The following is an 18698-nucleotide window of genomic DNA, read 5'->3' as shown; positions in this document are numbered from 1 at the left end:
TAACTGTTACAGGTAAATACAAACAGCTCGTTTTCACTGTCCGTATACTACTTAAATGTACATTGCTTAAATCGTTTGTCATTTTAGGGAAAGGTGGTAAATTTCAAGCCTATGTTAGACTGCTTAAAACTCTTCCCTTGTGCTTAAGAATGGTCATGTTGTCACATTACTCGAGACACAAAATTGTATAAGAGTGTAGGCAAGAAACATTATTAACGGTGTCATAAATAAGTATTATAGCTTTATTAAAATGAAAAGACAATATTCAAAATAATGCAACAAAAATGAATAAAATCCTTTGTCCAATACTGTACACGCAAATGCAGAAATCAGTGCATTTTTCTAAAGCATGTTTTAACCTTCATTTAGTTCATACTGAAAGATAAGCTTTAAATAGCTCAAATAACATCACTCAGCAGTTTAAACTGTAAACAGCTTGTTTAATGTGAAGAACATCGCAGTAAGGTACTTCTGTTACTGAGCACCGTCTCCTCCGTGTGGCTCTACGCAGGACACATACGGCGAAGCTTGTGAAAATGGGAACGTGAGCTCCGTGTCTCACCGAATCCGAGCAGAGCAGCCGACTGTGAGAGTTTCCAAAGCACGTGCTGAGGTGACCTCTGTTCTTAAGACATACTGGGCTGTTGGTCAGAAGTGTTTTACTTAAAAAGCAAACAATCCCCAGGAAATACTGAAGAGGAACCGGCAACACAAGGCCAGCTTGTGTTGTATTCGTTTATTTATACAGTCTAAAAAAGTTGGGGGGGGGGAGCCCAAGACAAAGAAACAAGAAACAAACAAACAAGAAAACCCACGACACACGTCCCCACACAGACCCTCTCAACCGCACTGCGGTTTCATTACTGCTTCAACTGACGTCCTCAGCACTGGCGAAGGGTTTAGGCCCCGAGCGCCCTGTGTTTCGGGGCGGTGGGTGTGTGGGGGGTAGGATACGGCAGGAATGGTAAGGAAAAATGATTGACTCATTCTGTTACCTTCCCATTTTCCAAGACGTGAGACACGGACAGGTGAGAATACGGCACCAAATATGTGGCCGTCCCTCCCCTCAACGGACCAGAAAGCAAGACCTAAAGGATTTAGGTCTTGGGATGACTTGAACGAGGCAGGTGAAGTCACAGAAAGAACGAATGGCCTGCCCTCCGGGGAAAAACTGCTTGCAAAAATGAATGAGACGAAACAGAACAGGCCTCGGAGCCAGAAATCCTCAAACTTAGTAAGCAGAAATAGCTGGGGTTTTTTTGTGTTGTTTTTTTTTTTAAATGATTTTGATCTAAACAATACTGTATTCTGTATTCTCTTCCATTTGCTCAATTTTCAGTCTATCAGGAGCCATCCTCCAGCTTTAGTTTTTATCGTTCTAAATATATATTACTCTAAGATAGCAACTACTTGGTTAACTGGCAACTAGGATCTACGATTTTACCACAAGTGTAGGTACGGGTGCCTAACGTGCGCACGTACAGAAATGTCCCCATCCTTCCTTCCCGCATCACATCTTTAAATCACAGACTTGAGCAGACTTCTCCCCGCCGCTAACACGGTCAGGGACGCTCAGCGCGGCGGCACCTCACGACCCTCTAAACCCTTCTCTTTAAGACAGACAGTTCGACTCTCCGACCCTGCGACCTGCGCCGTCTTGCTGTGAACCGCCGTCAGGCTGGAGAACCGCAGGAGAACCGCTGGCTGCTGCGGCACCTCTGCTGAGCCAGGACCCAGGGTCTACGGGGAAACCACGTAGGAGAAATGTCTGCGCTTCGCGTGGCCTGCCAGATCCGCTCTTGGTTTCGAGTCCAGCTTTTCTGGGGCCGAAAAGACACCGCCGTCGGCAGGGAGGGGCTGGATGGGGGTGCCCGCGTGTGTCTCTTCTGCTTCCCTAAAAAACTTTTCGTATTTGTCCAGGTAGGGCGGCCTCTCAGGGAGCAGGTAGTAATGCGTTGAGCTCACCTTCCTCCCATTTTCAATGATGGGCAGGATGCAGGGGACCTTACCGGCGGCCCCCTCGCTGTGCTGTCTCTGCAGGGCTTTGCTGCTCACGTACTTGGGGTCGGGGGCAAAGCTCTGCGTAGGCGGCATGACCCCGTTGAGGTAAGACGGGAGACTTTTGGGGCTCGGGGTGCGGGAGTTACTCCGGGACAAGGGTTCTCTCGGCGGGACTTTGGGGGGCCTGTCCTCGTCGCTGTAGGTGCTGGAAGTGACTTCGGCCGACCACCTTCTGTAGTCCGGCTTGGCCGGCCGGGGAGGGATGGGGACCCGGGGGGGCACCTCGGGCTTGTCGTCGTCCGAGTTGGGAGAAGCCCTGTGCACGTAGCTGGAGATCCTGATGGCCGGCTTGTTAAAGGACCCTGCGGGGCCTGAGTGAGACCTCCTCAGTCTCCGGTGGGCGTGGGACGGAGGCGGGTTGGCACCCGTCCCCCCGGCAGCCTGGTCGTGCGCCTGGCTGAGATCCGCGGCCGAGACGGCCGGGGTGTCGAAATACGCGTAGTTGATCTGTCCGCACCCCCGGAAGCTGCGCCTGCCGGGGCCGTCGGGTCTGAAGTCGGAGAGCGCGCAGTCTTCTAGAAGGAAGTCCGTGTCCGAGCTGGTCAGGAACTCGACCTCGCAGTCCGTCTCGTCCAGGGAGAGGTCCTCGGAGATGGGCAGGGGCGGCAGCGGCCGGGAGCCCCGCTCGCAGGGAGCCACGCCGGGGAGGAGGGCCGGGGGCGTCTTGATGGGGGTGAGCGGGGGCGTGGGGACACAGAGCCCGTTCACTGCCAGCCTCCTCAATCCACACGCCACCCGATCCTCCTCCGGCTGCCCCCAGCCTTCGCTCGGGGGGATGATGAGAGGGGGCAGGCGGGCCTTGGCGGAGGGGCCGTGCTCCGGAAAGTGGCTGCCGTTCGTCGGAGCAGACCTGGAAACGCGCCCTGGAAGGAACCCGAGAGGTCACCCAAGATCGACCGCGCTCGCCCGCAGCTGCCCGCGCTCCTGCCACCGTCTGCCAGGTCGCCCCCCGGCCAAACACCCGGCCGCTGGAACGCCGAGCACACCCAGGCAAGCGCCGCGGGCGTAGTCAGGGCCCGGAGGGGGGGAACGCACCGGATCGGGTTCAAAGAACAAATGGTCTCTTCTCTATCTGCCTCGGACGTGTGCGCGGCGCATGCCCACACGCCCCACGCGGGTTCTGTGACGTGTGCAGAACCCACCGAAGGCGGGCAGCACGTAACTTAACGCGAGCGCCGGCCTGCAGCAGCCTGGCCCTTTGAGAGCTGGACCACACAGCACATGCAGGGCGGCCCTGAGACAGGACGAAGCCTCACCCGGCCCCCTGCCATACCGCGAGCCAGAGACTCGCCTGCGATGGGACAGGCAGCCCTTGGCAAAAATCTAAGGAACGCCAGGTTCACGTTAGAAGGACTAACACACTCACACTCTTCTAAGTTTTTGTCAACACTTATACCGCTCTGTCACTTTCAAACAGGCACTCGAGGCTCGTCAGGAAGAAGAGAGGTCCTGTCCAGGGTTCCTAAACGTTATTATGTCTCATCGCTGGGATGCCTTTAGAAGCTCACACCTCCAGAGGGAGACCCAGTGACTCAGGCTGAGGTGCAAAGGCGGCTAAGAGCACGCTTAGCTTCAGATCTGTCGCCACTAGGGGCCCGGCTCCTGTGGGAAACGGCCCAGGGTCGTTCCCTCATTTGGAAAATAACGCTGGAGGCCAAGCTCACGCGAGGGGCTGCCACCACCCTCCTCCCCAAGTGCCGGGGGCGCTCGGGCTTTCAGGACACGTACCTATGGATGTCAGGTGCTCCTGCGCCGTCGAGTTCAGGCTGTAGGCCATGGTTATGGGGTCGATGTTCAAAAAGCCGCTGAAAGGACAGGACGGACACCTTGGTGACAAACGGGCCGCAGGAGCGTCCCCGCCCTCACTCGGACGTCACACACCCAGGCTCCAGCGGCCCCACGTCCTGCACTTACTTCTCAAACTCGCCGCGGCCCCCCCAGCAGGCCTTCAGGCTCCCCAGGGCGTGGCCATCGTGCAGAAACCCAGTTTTTAACGGGACTCTGATCTCCTGAGCAGCGACTCCGGCCATGGACATCGTGCCTTATTCTGGCAAGTCTTCAAACGCGTGAAGCCCAGGGAGGGACGTGTGGTCAGCCAGTGGCTTTCATTCCCTAGAGGGGATACAGAGGAAGACAGTGAGGGAACAGTCCCGAAACACGCGGAGCTCGCCACGGTCGTTTCCACGACCGACTTCCACTCAGTTCTTCCACTTTTATGTTACCTGGCTCTCACTTTTCACGAGGGTACGTAAACGTAGACATTGTAAGTCTTTTTTTTTGGGGGGGGGGGGCGGGGGTGTGTACTAATCCAGGATGTGAGATGCTTTCAGCCAATGGGAAACAGAGCGTGGCCAGCCGAGGCGCAGCTCCTGCGCGCGGAGAGCCGCACGGCACAGCGGCCTCACCCGCCAGCGCGCACACACGGGTCTTCGGCGCGCGGTTGTGTTGAGAGTGGAGCTCATCCCGCCCCGACCCCCGAGCTACACAGGTAATTTCGGAAGTTACCGTGTTCGAATCTGCAGCACTAATGTTCCCTAAGACCCGACGCTTTGATGCAGCAGGCGAGTCTGCACTCGGCCCCTGATCACCCACGCCGCAAGCCCGCAAGCCCGGCCTTTACTTGCATTCTGTATTTCGGGGTGGGCCCCGGGAGGACAAATTCTCCAGTTACTACTTTTGCGAGAATAAAGAAATCGTTACATGCGAAGATACTCGCTTCCATTCTCCTGTGGAAATCAAGTTCTGCAGGATGACTGGCTTCGGCAGAGGCCTGGAGAGCGTCCTCCTTCCTCCCTTTTAAAGGCAAACTGAAGCCTGCATTCTCCACATTCTCCCCTGTGAAGTGCCTAGTAAATTTATGTCTGTCCTGCCTAGCTGCGAGGCATGGATTACAGTTGTCTTAACCCAGCAGTTCCTCACCTTCAGACCCCTCCGCCCCCTTGTCAGGTGTGTCTGGAGTCCCCAGCCCCCACTTTCCGTATTCATCAGCGAGGGCTAGTCTCGTTATTAGCATCCACGTCCGCCCTGTCTTCAGACACGCATGTTTGCTTAGAATAAGGTGAGGACGTCACTTGTCAAGTCTCCGTGTCACACTGACCCCTTGTGCGATGGGTACATGCACTTTCTAACGCTGTCTCATCCTCTTGGCAAGTATTTTCGCACAGGCCGAGGGCTGGGTGCCGTGCTGAGGACGGTGGGTGACACAAGACGAGTGAGATGGGTGCTGTGCTGGGGGAGGGGCACGCGGGTCAGAGTTTTGTTCCGTCACCCCCTCCAAGACGGTGAGCTCAGGAAAGAGGCTGCGCCCCAATCATTAATTATCGCCACCTGAACGTTAGCAGGTGCTCAGTAAGTGACCGTTTGTTGAAAGGATGTTTGGGCAAAAATGCCATCTGTTAGTACTGTCAGCATCAACTGAATGTATACAATATGGAAGGCACAGGGTTTATTTTTTGTTTTTAAATTACTCTGCAAATGTTTATGATTCTTTTTTTTTTTCCCACGTAAAAAGGAATGCAGACAGTAATGTTTCGGTGACAAAGGAGGACGGGGTCCGATCAGCTCTTCTCAGCTTTTTACTCTCCTGAAGTCAGCTGTTTTCATATACTAGGCAGAGATTTCAACAGGTTTCAAATATTATTTCTAATAGTCAAGCATTATCTTTCTTTCATCGGTCTCTAAAGATATGCGATTAAGAAGAGGGGGGAAAAAAACCCCATCGTTTCAGAAATCTAAGTTATTGGGAGGTCTTTTTTTGTTGTTTCTGCGGGTTGGTTTTTAAGATCGGGAACAAAGCAAATGTGTTTTTACTTCCCCTGAATGCAGTTAAGCTCTAAGAAAAACTTAAGATACAATCTTTAGCAAAAAATTGCTAGACACGCCCTCTCTGTCCCTGCCCCGTGGTCTAGGGTGCTGTTTCTGAGCAATGTGCAAGCACTGGCAGGACGACAGGGACAGTATCTGTGGCGACAGGGACAGTATCTGTGGCGACAGGGACAGTATCTGTGGCGATAGAAAAATGAAAGGCCAGATAGGAAGAAGAATATGGTATCTGACTGGTTTGAAAGCACACATTTGAAGACCGCCCATCCAGATTACAGGAAAGTGCTGCAGGGGATGGTGAAGGCCCAGCCCTCACCTGTCTGCAGGCCAGCAAGAACTACCAGTAATTACTGCGGGTGGGCCTCCGAATGCCATCTTCTAAATCTTCGCTTTCAACAGGGTGATTGTGTAACCATCGCCTCTGCTGAAATGGCCTTAGAATTCTGGACTTCCATTTCAGTGGTCCCTTAACATTATGTACACGTTCTAGAAAAAGTTATTTTTCGGTCATTGTTTCCATCACCTCCCTGTTAGCTTTAAGAAAAAAAAAATTTTTTTTTTTTTTTTTTTTTTTAGTATAAAAAGAATTGTGTTCACTGAGGCAGCTCGCTTGTGACCACAATAGTGTCTTTGTGCATTCATCGAAGGTGACCTGCCTCTACATTTCAATGGGGAATTGTGAATGGGCCATGTTATGAAACTGTCCAAACTTCCCACTGGCTCGCACGGGGGAGCTCCTAGGGCAGTGTCACTGTGTGCTCTCTTCTTCTGGAAAATAACTCCCAACTGTAGACTCAAAATGGGGAACCTGCAGGGGGTCTGGAAGCAAACTTTCAAAGTGTGTTCCTCAGGTTGTAAACCCAACCACCTGGAATTCTTTTATGCCTCGCTCAAAACTCTGGAAGTATTCAATATGTATACTCCTCTGTAAAACAACAAAAAAAGTCAATCAATTTGGTCAACCTCGAGTCAAAAAGAAACACGGCGCTCAAGTGAAATTTAACTGATGCTGCCGTGTTTCGAAGTTTGTTCCCTTATAACTGTAAAACTAGCTCTACCTTACGATTCATTAGGAAAATGGCTGCAAAAAGATACCTACGTGGGAAAACCAGGATCTGTAAGGCCAAGATGGCTTTGTGTGATGAAATGCAAAAGTACGAAAGCTAATGTGAATCCACTCATCCTGGTATAGACCAGGGTCTCAATAACCTTGGGCATAGTAACTTTTCTAAAATACATGAACTAATTTTTAGCCTTTGTGTCAAAAATGCTGTTAGATACCCATCCCAGGTGTGAGCTACTTTTTCCTGTTAACATCACTTTTTTTTTTTTTAATTCAAGGAAAACAAAACAAAACAAAACAAAACCCCTGAAACCATCTGTTTCTTGAGGCTGTCCCTTTATTTTCTCTCCTCACAACCTGGCCCTGCCTGGAGTTCTGATCCCCCTCTAGGGCTTCAACTCTACATTGACAGCTTCCAGGCGCAAGCCTGCACTTTGCATTTCCTATTGTCTGGTGATTACCTTTCCAGTCGGATGGTCCCCTGGCATCTCCAACTTTACTAACCGAACGCCTCCTGTCACCCACTGCACGTCCCCTCTCTCCCTTCCCAAACCAGTTCACACGTCTCCGAAAGGCACCATTTTTAACCTGAGTTACAGCACATGTACGTTCAATCACCAAGGTCCACAACTTATTTCTACGCTGCTTCTCGTATCTATCTTCCTTCCGTCGCGATCTGCCTCGGGTCTGAAAGTCCCCCAGCCACCCTGCGCGCCAGATCGCGGTCCCTCATCTCTCACTGCTCCAACCTCGTCAAAGTCTTCAAAGGCTTCTCAGTGAAAGCTGCTCCGTCCGGCATCGAAGGCCTTCACAACGAGGCCCCCATCTACCTTTCTCAAGCTCTTGCTTCTCCTTCCCCCAGATCGCTGTTAGGAATCAATTCAGGCTTCAGGGCCACCCTCTCCATGAACCCGCCCCCTTGGGAGAAGCCGGAGGAGGCTGTCCAGGGCTCGGGTTATTCTGTGCCCCTGGTCCCCTCCTATCAGCCTAACTTTCTAGGACAGCACCCCACCGCCCCAGCAGATCCGGACCTCATTCATTTCTGACACATACTTAGTAAGTGGATTTTGAGAAAACAGTCATCTCATTTTTTAAAAAGTAATTACATGAAAGATTCATGTAATTTATAATACAAAGCAGTGAAGAAGGGGTAAACCACAGGTTTGTAAGGGATAAACTTAACATTTGCTGACATTGCCCAATTATCACGGAACAAGTCTAGGACAGGTAGCCAGCAAGGAATTTTCACTAAATTCATTTCCAAAATCCAAAGTGGACAGTTTGAGACTGGGTAAAGAATTAGAAGCTTAAATGGTTAACAATGTAACTTTCCCAACTGGCATCTGTTACTAAATGTCTACTTAGAGCAATCAGGGGATGCTTTCTAGAAACACTGAATTTCACCTTCTCCTCTCTTCTGGATTGTTAACGCACCTCCTGTGTTTTTGCTGCTAAATTTAAGGTCATTTTCCTTAAACAAAAAAAAGGGTTACACCCAAAAGCACTTTGCACATTCTTTATCAAATAGGTGAAATCACATGCCTTTTGCTTGAGGATAGCCTCTTTGAGACTGTCCTTTAAAACCCAGGCTACCTTGAGACAATAACCTAGATAGGCTCACCTGGCCACAGATCTCATTAATAAATCTCAGAGGAAAAAAAATTTTTTTTTTTTTTTTTTTTTAGTATAAAAAGAATTGTGTTCACTGAGGCAGCTCGCTTGTGACCACAATAGTGTCTTTGTGCATTCATCGAAGGTGACCTGCCTCTACATTTCAATGGGGAATTGTGAATGGGCCATGTTATGAAACTGTCCAAACTTCCCACTGGCTCGCACGGGGGAGCTCCTAGGGCAGTGTCACTGTGTGCTCTCTTCTTCTGGAAAATAACTCCCAACTGTAGACTCAAAATGGGGAACCTGCAGGGGGTCTGGAAGCAAACTTTCAAAGTGTGTTCCTCAGGTTGTAAACCCAACCACCTGGAATTCTTTTATGCCTCGCTCAAAACTCTGGAAGTATTCAATATGTATACTCCTCTGTAAAACAACAAAAAAAGTCAATCAATTTGGTCAACCTCGAGTCAAAAAGAAACACGGCGCTCAAGTGAAATTTAACTGATGCTGCCGTGTTTCGAAGTTTGTTCCCTTATAACTGTAAAACTAGCTCTACCTTACGATTCATTAGGAAAATGGCTGCAAAAAGATACCTACGTGGGAAAACCAGGATCTGTAAGGCCAAGATGGCTTTGTGTGATGAAATGCAAAAGTACGAAAGCTAATGTGAATCCACTCATCCTGGTATAGACCAGGGTCTCAATAACCTTGGGCATAGTAACTTTTCTAAAATACATGAACTAATTTTTAGCCTTTGTGTCAAAAATGCTGTTAGATACCCATCCCAGGTGTGAGCTACTTTTTCCTGTTAACATCACTTTTTTTTTTTTTTAATTCAAGGAAAACAAAACAAAACAAAACAAAACCCCTGAAACCATCTGTTTCTTGAGGCTGTCCCTTTATTTTCTCTCCTCACAACCTGGCCCTGCCTGGAGTTCTGATCCCCCTCTAGGGCTTCAACTCTACATTGACAGCTTCCAGGCGCAAGCCTGCACTTTGCATTTCCTATTGTCTGGTGATTACCTTTCCAGTCGGATGGTCCCCTGGCATCTCCAACTTTACTAACCGAACGCCTCCTGTCACCCACTGCACGTCCCCTCTCTCCCTTCCCAAACCAGTTCACACGTCTCCGAAAGGCACCATTTTTAACCTGAGTTACAGCACATGTACGTTCAATCACCAAGGTCCACAACTTATTTCTACGCTGCTTCTCGTATCTATCTTCCTTCCGTCGCGATCTGCCTCGGGTCTGAAAGTCCCCCAGCCACCCTGCGCGCCAGATCGCGGTCCCTCATCTCTCACTGCTCCAACCTCGTCAAAGTCTTCAAAGGCTTCTCAGTGAAAGCTGCTCCGTCCGGCATCGAAGGCCTTCACAACGAGGCCCCCATCTACCTTTCTCAAGCTCTTGCTTCTCCTTCCCCCAGATCGCTGTTAGGAATCAATTCAGGCTTCAGGGCCACCCTCTCCATGAACCCGCCCCCTTGGGAGAAGCCGGAGGAGGCTGTCCAGGGCTCGGGTTATTCTGTGCCCCTGGTCCCCTCCTATCAGCCTAACTTTCTAGGACAGCACCCCACCGCCCCAGCAGATCCGGACCTCATTCATTTCTGACACATACTTAGTAAGTGGATTTTGAGAAAACAGTCATCTCATTTTTTAAAAAGTAATTACATGAAAGATTCATGTAATTTATAATACAAAGCAGTGAAGAAGGGGTAAACCACAGGTTTGTAAGGGATAAACTTAACATTTGCTGACATTGCCCAATTATCACGGAACAAGTCTAGGACAGGTAGCCAGCAAGGAATTTTCACTAAATTCATTTCCAAAATCCAAAGTGGACAGTTTGAGACTGGGTAAAGAATTAGAAGCTTAAATGGTTAACAATGTAACTTTCCCAACTGGCATCTGTTACTAAATGTCTACTTAGAGCAATCAGGGGATGCTTTCTAGAAACACTGAATTTCACCTTCTCCTCTCTTCTGGATTGTTAACGCACCTCCTGTGTTTTTGCTGCTAAATTTAAGGTCATTTTCCTTAAACAAAAAAAAGGGTTACACCCAAAAGCACTTTGCACATTCTTTATCAAATAGGTGAAATCACATGCCTTTTGCTTGAGGATAGCCTCTTTGAGACTGTCCTTTAAAACCCAGGCTACCTTGAGACAATAACCTAGATAGGCTCACCTGGCCACAGATCTCATTAATAAATCTCAGAGGCAACCCATGAGAGGGGGAGGGGCACATTTTTGTCACACAACTCATCCAGTTCTGCCCAGTGCTTCCTTATTTAAAAGTGTGATGTAATTTCCGTCTTTCAATCTGGTTTAAGAACCTGATTTCTGTTTATTCGGGGTGATAAATGGTCTTCTCAGCTGCATTTAACAACTACCTACCTACCTATTTCCATACCCAGGGAGATATAAGGTAACTATATTCACAGCCAAAATTTGTGAAAAGAAACTGACTTAAGACCATGACAAATACCATGATTTTAGACACTCCCCAAGTTAACCAACTCATCTTTCATTTTGAAGATGCCTAAAATAATCACCTTTGGGAAAATGAAAGAGCAAAGAAAACAAAACCAAGCCTCACTATTTTTACTGTGATTAGTGTCTAAAGCACTGGTGGCCAAGCGCTCTGCACTGAACGTTCAGTTTAGCTCTTTTACAGGATTTTAATTTCCGTTAATAAAAGGAGAAAACTGAACTTATGTGACATTCACCTAACACATTCAGTGTTTATGATCGCTATAGTGTTGTGTGGCCTGAGCTGATTCACTAAAAGCAGAAGAGTCTTCAAAAATCACAGACCCTAATTCAGGGTTTTTCTCGGATTTCACTTCAATAGGCATGATCTGGGGGAAGGGAGAAGGGGCAGCAAGGTAGGGGAGAGAGAGCCCTGCTGCTGTGCAAGCATCAACAGCCTCTGCGTTAAATGCCCAGATGATTTTAAAGAGTGTTATATGAAGTTACTAACACGTAACTAAACTCAGTGGTTTCAGTGAAGATGTGCGTGTGGCCCAGTGTGGTGGGGATGGACGTTTTGTCCTCCTGCAGCCCTGCACCTGGCCCATGATGGCCCATTTGTAGGTGGTAAAAACCAAGGCAACCAGGAAAATGTTTTATCTTCACACTGTCGCAATCAAAGCTAGGTGACCTAAGTTCTGAAATAATTCAGAATATTCTCTAGCTAAGTATTTTAAGAAACAGGCAAGCCAACAGAAAATGTATTCCTTCTCTACCACAGTCACCGACAGCCTCTGGATTCCCGGAGTCTCCTACGCGGCTTTGGTGACAGAGCAGAAACGCCCCACAGCAGGAATGGATTCTTTTGTCCTTCCTTTTCTTACAGAGCGCTAGCGGAGCACAAAGACACGCTGCGTGGCAAATATTATTCCTGTTAGACACACACACACGGTACGTCTCTAATCGTGAAAGATACATGATTTCTATCACGGTAGATCTCTAATCGTGAAAGATACATGATTTCTATCACGGTAGATCTCTAATAGTGAAAGATACATGATTTCTATCACGGTAGATCTCTAATTGTGAAAGATACATGATTTCTATCACGGTAGATTTCTAATTGTGAAAGATACATGATTTCTAGTCAAATTTTAATGACAATGAGCACAAGAGTCTAATGATAGGAAGCGAGTCTTTAAAACTTCAAATTTAGGGCTTCCCTGGTGGCGCGGTGGTTGCGCCTCCGCCTGCCGATGCAGGGGAACCGGGTTCGCGCCCCGGTCCGGGAGGATCCCGCGTGCCGCGGAGCGGCTGGGCCCGCGAGCCATGGCCGCTGAGCCTGCGCGTCCGGAGCCTGTGCTCCGCAACGGGAGAGGCCACAGCAGTGAGAGGCCCGCGTGCCACAGCAGAGAGAGGCCCGCATACCACAAAACAAACAAACAAACAAACAAACAAACTTCAAATTTAATTAATGAGCGTTTAAGTCGCCCAATGGGTAATTCGAGATTGTTACAGTGAACAGAAACCCAGTAAGGATAATAACTAGTTCACTGGACGCTTATCTGACAGACATCGTTCCAAGTACTTTATGTGTATTAACTAATTTAATCCTCTCCACAACCCTGGGAGGTGGGTGCCTATTACCACCCTCATTTACAGCCCAGGAGCCAGAAGCGCAGAGCTAAGGAACTTGGGGCCCCGACTTGAGCCAGGCTCTTCCCACACACCACACGGCTCTCCAAGCTCTTAATTAAACCGAGGGAAGATCTGACCCACTACGATGCTCAAGGTTTCAGGGTGGCTCAGACAGACTGTCCTGGGGCTTCGCTGCCTGGTAATAGTTTTTTCTTGGGCAATCTTTAGCCTATGAAAGTTCCTATTATACTTCAACTCCCTCAGATTCTCCTGTACAAGTCATTACTTGCAGGTCTGTCCTATGTATCCTCTGGAAAGGGTGGGTTAGGTATCAGTCTGATATTCCGTGACCACTTCAAACAGTTCTTTGAAACCGTCAACCTTCAGTGACATGTGGATGCCCCACCATCATATAACCCGCTACAAGATGGTATTTGATATACGCGGGTCTGTCTCCGTCCGTAAAAAGGGGTCCCTACATATACCCACGGGGCCTCCTTTTAATCCACTCCCAGCATGGATCCCTGTGGGGCGTGATAATCAGGCTCTATTGTAAAATCCAGAATTTAATGATAGAATGTCTTGTGTTTGGAAAGCGGTCCACAGATGACAAAACACTTTCTAACATGTTATCTCACTTGATCCCCAAGGCATCCCTGTAAGAGGAGGCAGGGATTATAGTCGCCATTTTGCAGAGGAGGAAATGAAGTGAGGTTAAGCATCTTCCTGTTGGCAAAGGGCCATCGCGGCTCTTCTACCCTGTAATCTAGCATTTTCCCCACTACACTTTCACCACCTCCCCTTTCTAGAGTGTCTTCATTTCAGGCGACAGCCACGTTTCTCCTCCTGACATTCTTGGTTACAGATGGAGAACCTGACACAAAGGACAGGACCCAAGCACCGGTCAGCTGCGCAGAGAAGACTGAACTCAGCTCACGCATTTGGCTCACTGGTTTTTAGAAGGCAGGGCTTCATTATTTTCACAAATAGTTATCGGATGCTTATTCTGGACTACATACGACGCTAGGTGGGGCCGCCTAAGGTTCAGTCTAGCGAGGAGAGAGCTAAGAGGTAGGCACACAATTTCAGATTGTGGTCACTCCCAAGGGAATGAGCGGAGAACAGGACAGGGCAAGGAGGCAGAAGAACCTATTCACACAGGCGGCTAGGGAAGGCTTCCCTCGGGTGACTTTTAAAATTTGAATCTAAAGGATGAAAAAAAAGGCATCCATGAGAAGAGTCAGGAGAAGAGCATTCGGCGCAGAGAGGAACAGTATTTTCAAATCCCAATCTGTAACTCATCGAGTTTCATATTCTGGGGGTCTTTAACAAGAGCTTTTGGACAACGTCTTCTCATCCTGACCTTCCTACTGTTTCCTCCTCTGTTAAACCGTAATCTTTTGTTGAACCACAGCACTTTGGAGTTGAAAAGGGCTTCGTCATGCAGCCAGAGCCCCATATTTAAAAAATATATTCAGTGGCCTTTCGGTAATACTGCCCTATTTTACGGTATAAAGAATTGGATTCAGGTATCAGCGAGGACTCCAAATCGCAGAATCCTTTTTTCTTTTCTGAAATCTGAATCCCACATTAACTTCCCCCTACCTTAAAACGAACTTCTGTATTTAAGCTAGTAACGTACGTTCAGAACCCCAAAACTCACCAGTTTTACCTATCTTTACAAAGCATGTTTATACTGTGCGAATAATGCCAGAATGCCACAACTGGATTTCGTGTATCTGGTGAGTTATCCCGATCAGCTTTTATAACGCATGGCCAAACAGCAGCACCAAAGGATGCTACAGAAATCCTGATGATGAGGTACCCACTCAAATGCATTTAGCTTAAGAGCAGACTCCCTCCGTGGCGGGAGTCTGTGACATTCCAATTCCTGGAATTACCCCTGGCACCACCTTTCCCCTCCTCTGGTCACCTTTTGAAAGCAACCTCATGGTATGTAGACATTCAGGTCAGTTTCAAGCATGTTAGATTGCACCTGTAATTTAGGTGACTTGATTTTTTTTTTTTTAATTTATTTTGGCTGTGCCGGCTCTTAGCTGCGGCACGTGGGATCTTTAGTTGCAGCATGCGGGCTCCTTAGTTGCGGCATGCATGCGGGATCTAGTTCCCTGACCAGGGATCGAACCCAGGCCCCTGCACTGGAAGTGCGGAGTCTTATCCACTGGACCACCAGGGAAGTCCCAGGTGACTTGCTTTTAAAAGCTACCATTACTATTAGCAGAAAGGAAGTATTGTCTGGTTCCTCTCAGGAGCAGCAGTTATTTTCACACAAAAACTCAAAGTCTACAGTATAATTAAACCTCACAGAAAGGGCAACTAGAATAGACTGTGAACCGAAAGGAGGAAACCCAGTGCATCACGACAGTGGTTTCCCCTATCTGCCAAAACTACGAATAATTCAGACATTTCATAACGGCCATTAAAACAACAACAACAACAGATTGCTTTCCGAACTTTATCAGTGACTGGTCTTATCCTGCTGAGCTTTAAAATGTAAAATATGCTTTCCTGCAATTATTTATCAGTCATCAACTATGTGCAAAGCTGCCTAAGATAGAAGTTGTGCAAGGCAGGGTTCCTGCCCTTAAGGAGTTTACAGTCTAATATATTAGATAATCTATTATCTAATATCTAATATACAGTTAGGTTATAAATTATTACTCCCAGACCTCTCCCACCTACGAGTGAGAGTCCACAAGAACACACAGCTGAAAAGGAAACCTCTGTATGAAGTGAAGGCAATGACGAACAGTGTCTGAACTCCATGCTAAAACCCATTTGTATTTCTCTTCACATGTGCTAATATCTGGAGAAGATCTTGACTGATAACATACTGATAACCAATCATCGTCGGCCTGTTAACAGGAACCGACTTCTTTTATTTTGGTCTTAGCAAAATTTGGTCATTTTCTGAAATAGGTACCAAAATGCCTTTGTTTAAGGAAAACTTCACTTACAACTATATAATTCCAGTAACGATTTTAAAAAAAAGAAAAAGAAAGAAATGCAGTTAAAAAAAGAAGGCAAAAGCAGATACGGTGAACTTATTTAGATGCTTCAGTCTCCTGAACAAACGTATCCCCATTGCATTCTTAACAGATTTATAAAAGCCTGAAACTGTGTAGAACACTTGTTCTCCAGAAGGGGGGGGAAAAGGCATTTTAACCTCACCTTTCTTCACCCCCGACAGTTGCCTAGAAACCAGTCCTGCCCTACCTGTGCTGCAGGTGCACCTAAAGTCACCTACACATCTCTTTTAAAGCTACAGTCTCTATTCTGATTGCACTTACGTTTATGACTAACACTCTACTCATATTTTCTTTATCAGGTAAGAGACTGGTTTCTTTCAGGCAATGACGAAATCTTAATAGAGACTTCGCAAGCGCCAATCCAGTATCAATCCTGGTAAAGGAGTCATCTAATTTGTATAAGACTATGATATACATATAAACACACACGTACACACACAAGAACTGGCCAATAAGCGTTCTCGTTTCGAACACAGAATTTTACAATTCCTTCCCGTTTGAGGCAGCATTTAGGACCTTCACAGCAAAGAATCACGTTCCTGGGAGGAGGAGGAGCAGCAGGGGGAGGAGGAGGGCGCGGGGCTGCTCGGATGAATTAAGAACACCGACTGGGGATGACCGTCGTCGCCGAGACTAGGCAGAAGAACCGCGGGTCAGCACCGGCGCCGATCCCGGCCCCCCGCAGCTCCCAGGACAGGGCTTGCGGGCGCGCGGTGTGGACCAGACTAGCGCAGCCCCCCGGCGGGAGGAGGAAAGAGCCCGAGGCCGCCGCCAGCCCGCGGACGCAGGACCCCGGCTCGCCGCTCCCGGAGCCGCGTCCCCGGCGCCCCGGGCCGGCCCCTCCCTCCGTCCCGGGAGACTCTGCGCCGGGCGACCCTCTCCGCGCCCCGGGGACCCACCCCGCTTAGGGAGCCGCCCGGAGCCCTGAGGGGCGCGGCGCCACCCCCCCGCCCGCAGGCCCCTTACCCCAGCGAAGCCGCGGCTGCCCCACGGCGCCCTCCCGCGCATGTCCGTCCCGGCTGTCTCAGCGCCGCGGGCTCAGGGGCCCGGACACCGCGCAGGCGCCTCGCCGCTCGCCGGCCGCCCGCTCCCACTAGCGTTCCCCACTCGCACTCGGCCGCCGTCGCCGCCTCAGTATATAGTGAGTGGGCGGGGCCGTGACGTCGCCGCTCGCCGCCCCACCTCCCCCGCGCAGCCAATCCCGGGCGCGAGCCGCTTAAAGGGGCGATATCGCGGCGGAGGCGCTCGCGTGGGGTCCGGAGGCGCTCGCGTGGGGTCCGCCCGCGTCGCGCGGCCCCGCGGGGAGGCTGCCTTTGTCTCCCGAGGGCGGTGTTTCTGGGCCGCCGCGGTCTGGGCGCCTCCCCTCTGCCGGATGCGGGTGGCCGCTGCCCCGCTCCGAGAACCCCCTCCCGGGAATCTTCCTCTGAAGTGTGCGGGCCGCCCGGCCTCGGCCGCGGTTCCTGCCCGACCCAAAGGCGGCGCCGCGCCTCGCACGGGGTTTCCACCGTTTCCAGCCCCAGGGAGGGTTTTGTCTTCCCCTGTCCGCGGGCCGCCGCCGCGTGGGTGGGTTGAGAGCACCGTGGGGAGGCGAGCGGAGCTACTGCTGGGCCGGCCTCGGGTGGGGGGGGCGCGCCTGCCGTTTGCAGCCGCGCGCTCACCACGAGGCCCGCGGGCCGCGGCGTGGAAGGGACAGCGTGGGACATCAAGGGCAGCGCAAGACACGGAAGGACAGAGTGGGGCATCGGAACCTTGAGGGACAGCGTAGGGTAGAGTGGGACCGTGTGAGACAGCGAGGGGCAGCGAGGTCACGTTGGTGAGGGCCTTTCCTGGCAGGGTGCCCGGCCACCTCTCCTCTGACCACACGTTTGCCAACGGAGGCCAGGCCCTGGTGGCAGTTGACCCGGATAGGGCCGCCCACGGACTTCCAGAAGCCCCCACCCCACCCCCAACTAGGCGTCCGCTTGAGTTCCCAACCTCGTGTTTACTTAATAGACCCAGGCAGACCTCAACATCTCTTGGCATCAGGGCAGCCACTGATGCCCAAGGACAAAACATCAGCAAGCCGGCAGGAGGAGGTTTCTCGAGGCGCCGGTGATGCAACTTAGGCTTATAGTTTAACCGTAAAATAAATAATACAAATGATAACAAACCAAGAGTAACTAAAGTAAGAAAAAAAGCAAACAGACAGAAACCCTCCAGTTTTAACTAGAACAAATCCCCTGAATGGTACTCTCTATTGAGTAGAGGCCAGAGACCTCTTGCTGACCTCTTTGGTCTCCTCAGAGGCCCTTCTTGCATTTCAGCAGTAATGCCCAATAGTTAGACATTTAGCACTACCTAATTGGGGTAGTTTAACATATGGAATGAGATTCCGACCTCATTATCAGGTTAACTATTAACTTTACACTCCATGAAGTGATTTGCCTTTTCTCCCCTATTATTTACTTACATTCTTTTAAATTTAATTCAAAGGCTTAATTTTGAATTCAAGGCCTTAGGAACCAAAACTAAAACCAAAACAAAACAAAACTCTCTTTTATTTGCAAGATAAACAAATATTTAGCAGGGAGAGCTCTATCCCTCATTCTGATGGGCTCCTTCTGGACTACAGGGCTTTTGGGGTCATTTTCATGCCTCTGCTACTTAACAATTCAGTTATTCCATCTTTCTGTTAACTTTTCTTACTTACTGCCATTCATGTAGTAGTATTTTAGGATGATGAAAATTAATCACAACTAATTGCTAATTTTCTTAACAAATTAACTAGGTTTTTTATTCACAGACAATCTATCCAGATTTTTTTTTCCCCATTTTGGTTTCATTTATGTTTACGGCTTACCCATACACTATCAGTATAAAAAAAGGATCAGCCTGAGAACTTGCCAGAGAACATCTTTTCAAACCTCACAGTCCAGCATTTACTGAATGGGGACCTAGCCAAGCTCATGTTTCATCCAAAAGGCACCCTGGTTGCACTATTTCAAGT

The 18698-nt window shown here is 49.3% G+C and overlaps 1 protein-coding gene across 1 annotated transcript; it reads right to left on the bottom strand.

The window, feature by feature from the left end:
• Positions 1-221: 221 nt before the first annotated feature.
• Positions 222-16817, bottom strand: ERRFI1 (ERBB receptor feedback inhibitor 1). Its single transcript, XM_024125294.2, has 4 exons — positions 16679-16817; positions 3976-4173; positions 3790-3866; positions 222-2924 (listed from the first exon to the last, which is right to left on the bottom strand). The coding sequence occupies exons 2-4, from the start codon at positions 4095-4097 to the stop codon at positions 1741-1743; spliced, it is 1383 nt and encodes a 460-aa protein (XP_023981062.1). The 5' UTR covers positions 4098-4173; positions 16679-16817; the 3' UTR covers positions 222-1740.
• Between the last annotated feature and the right edge of the window lie 1881 nt (positions 16818-18698).

This window comes from Physeter macrocephalus, chromosome 3, assembly GCF_002837175.3.
Source record: "Physeter macrocephalus isolate SW-GA chromosome 3, ASM283717v5, whole genome shotgun sequence".
In the NCBI taxonomy this organism is placed as follows: domain Eukaryota; kingdom Metazoa; phylum Chordata; class Mammalia; order Artiodactyla; family Physeteridae; genus Physeter; species Physeter macrocephalus.
The sequence above is the reverse complement of the archived record's forward strand: the minus strand, read 5'-3'. Positions and strand labels throughout refer to the sequence as shown.

Excerpts from the sequence above, each read along its gene's own strand:
- ERRFI1 (XM_024125294.2), bottom strand. The coding sequence starts at position 4,097 with ATGTCCATGGCCGGAGTCGCTGCTCAGGAGATCAGAGTCCCGTTAAAA. Across the intron at positions 3,867-3,975 it reads GGCCGCGGCGAGTTTGAGAA|CGGCTTTTTGAACATCGACC; the intron begins GTAAGTGCAGGA and ends CTGTCCTTTCAG. Across the intron at positions 2,925-3,789 it reads GGAGCACCTGACATCCATAG|GGCGCGTTTCCAGGTCTGCT; the intron begins GTACGTGTCCTG and ends GGTTCCTTCCAG.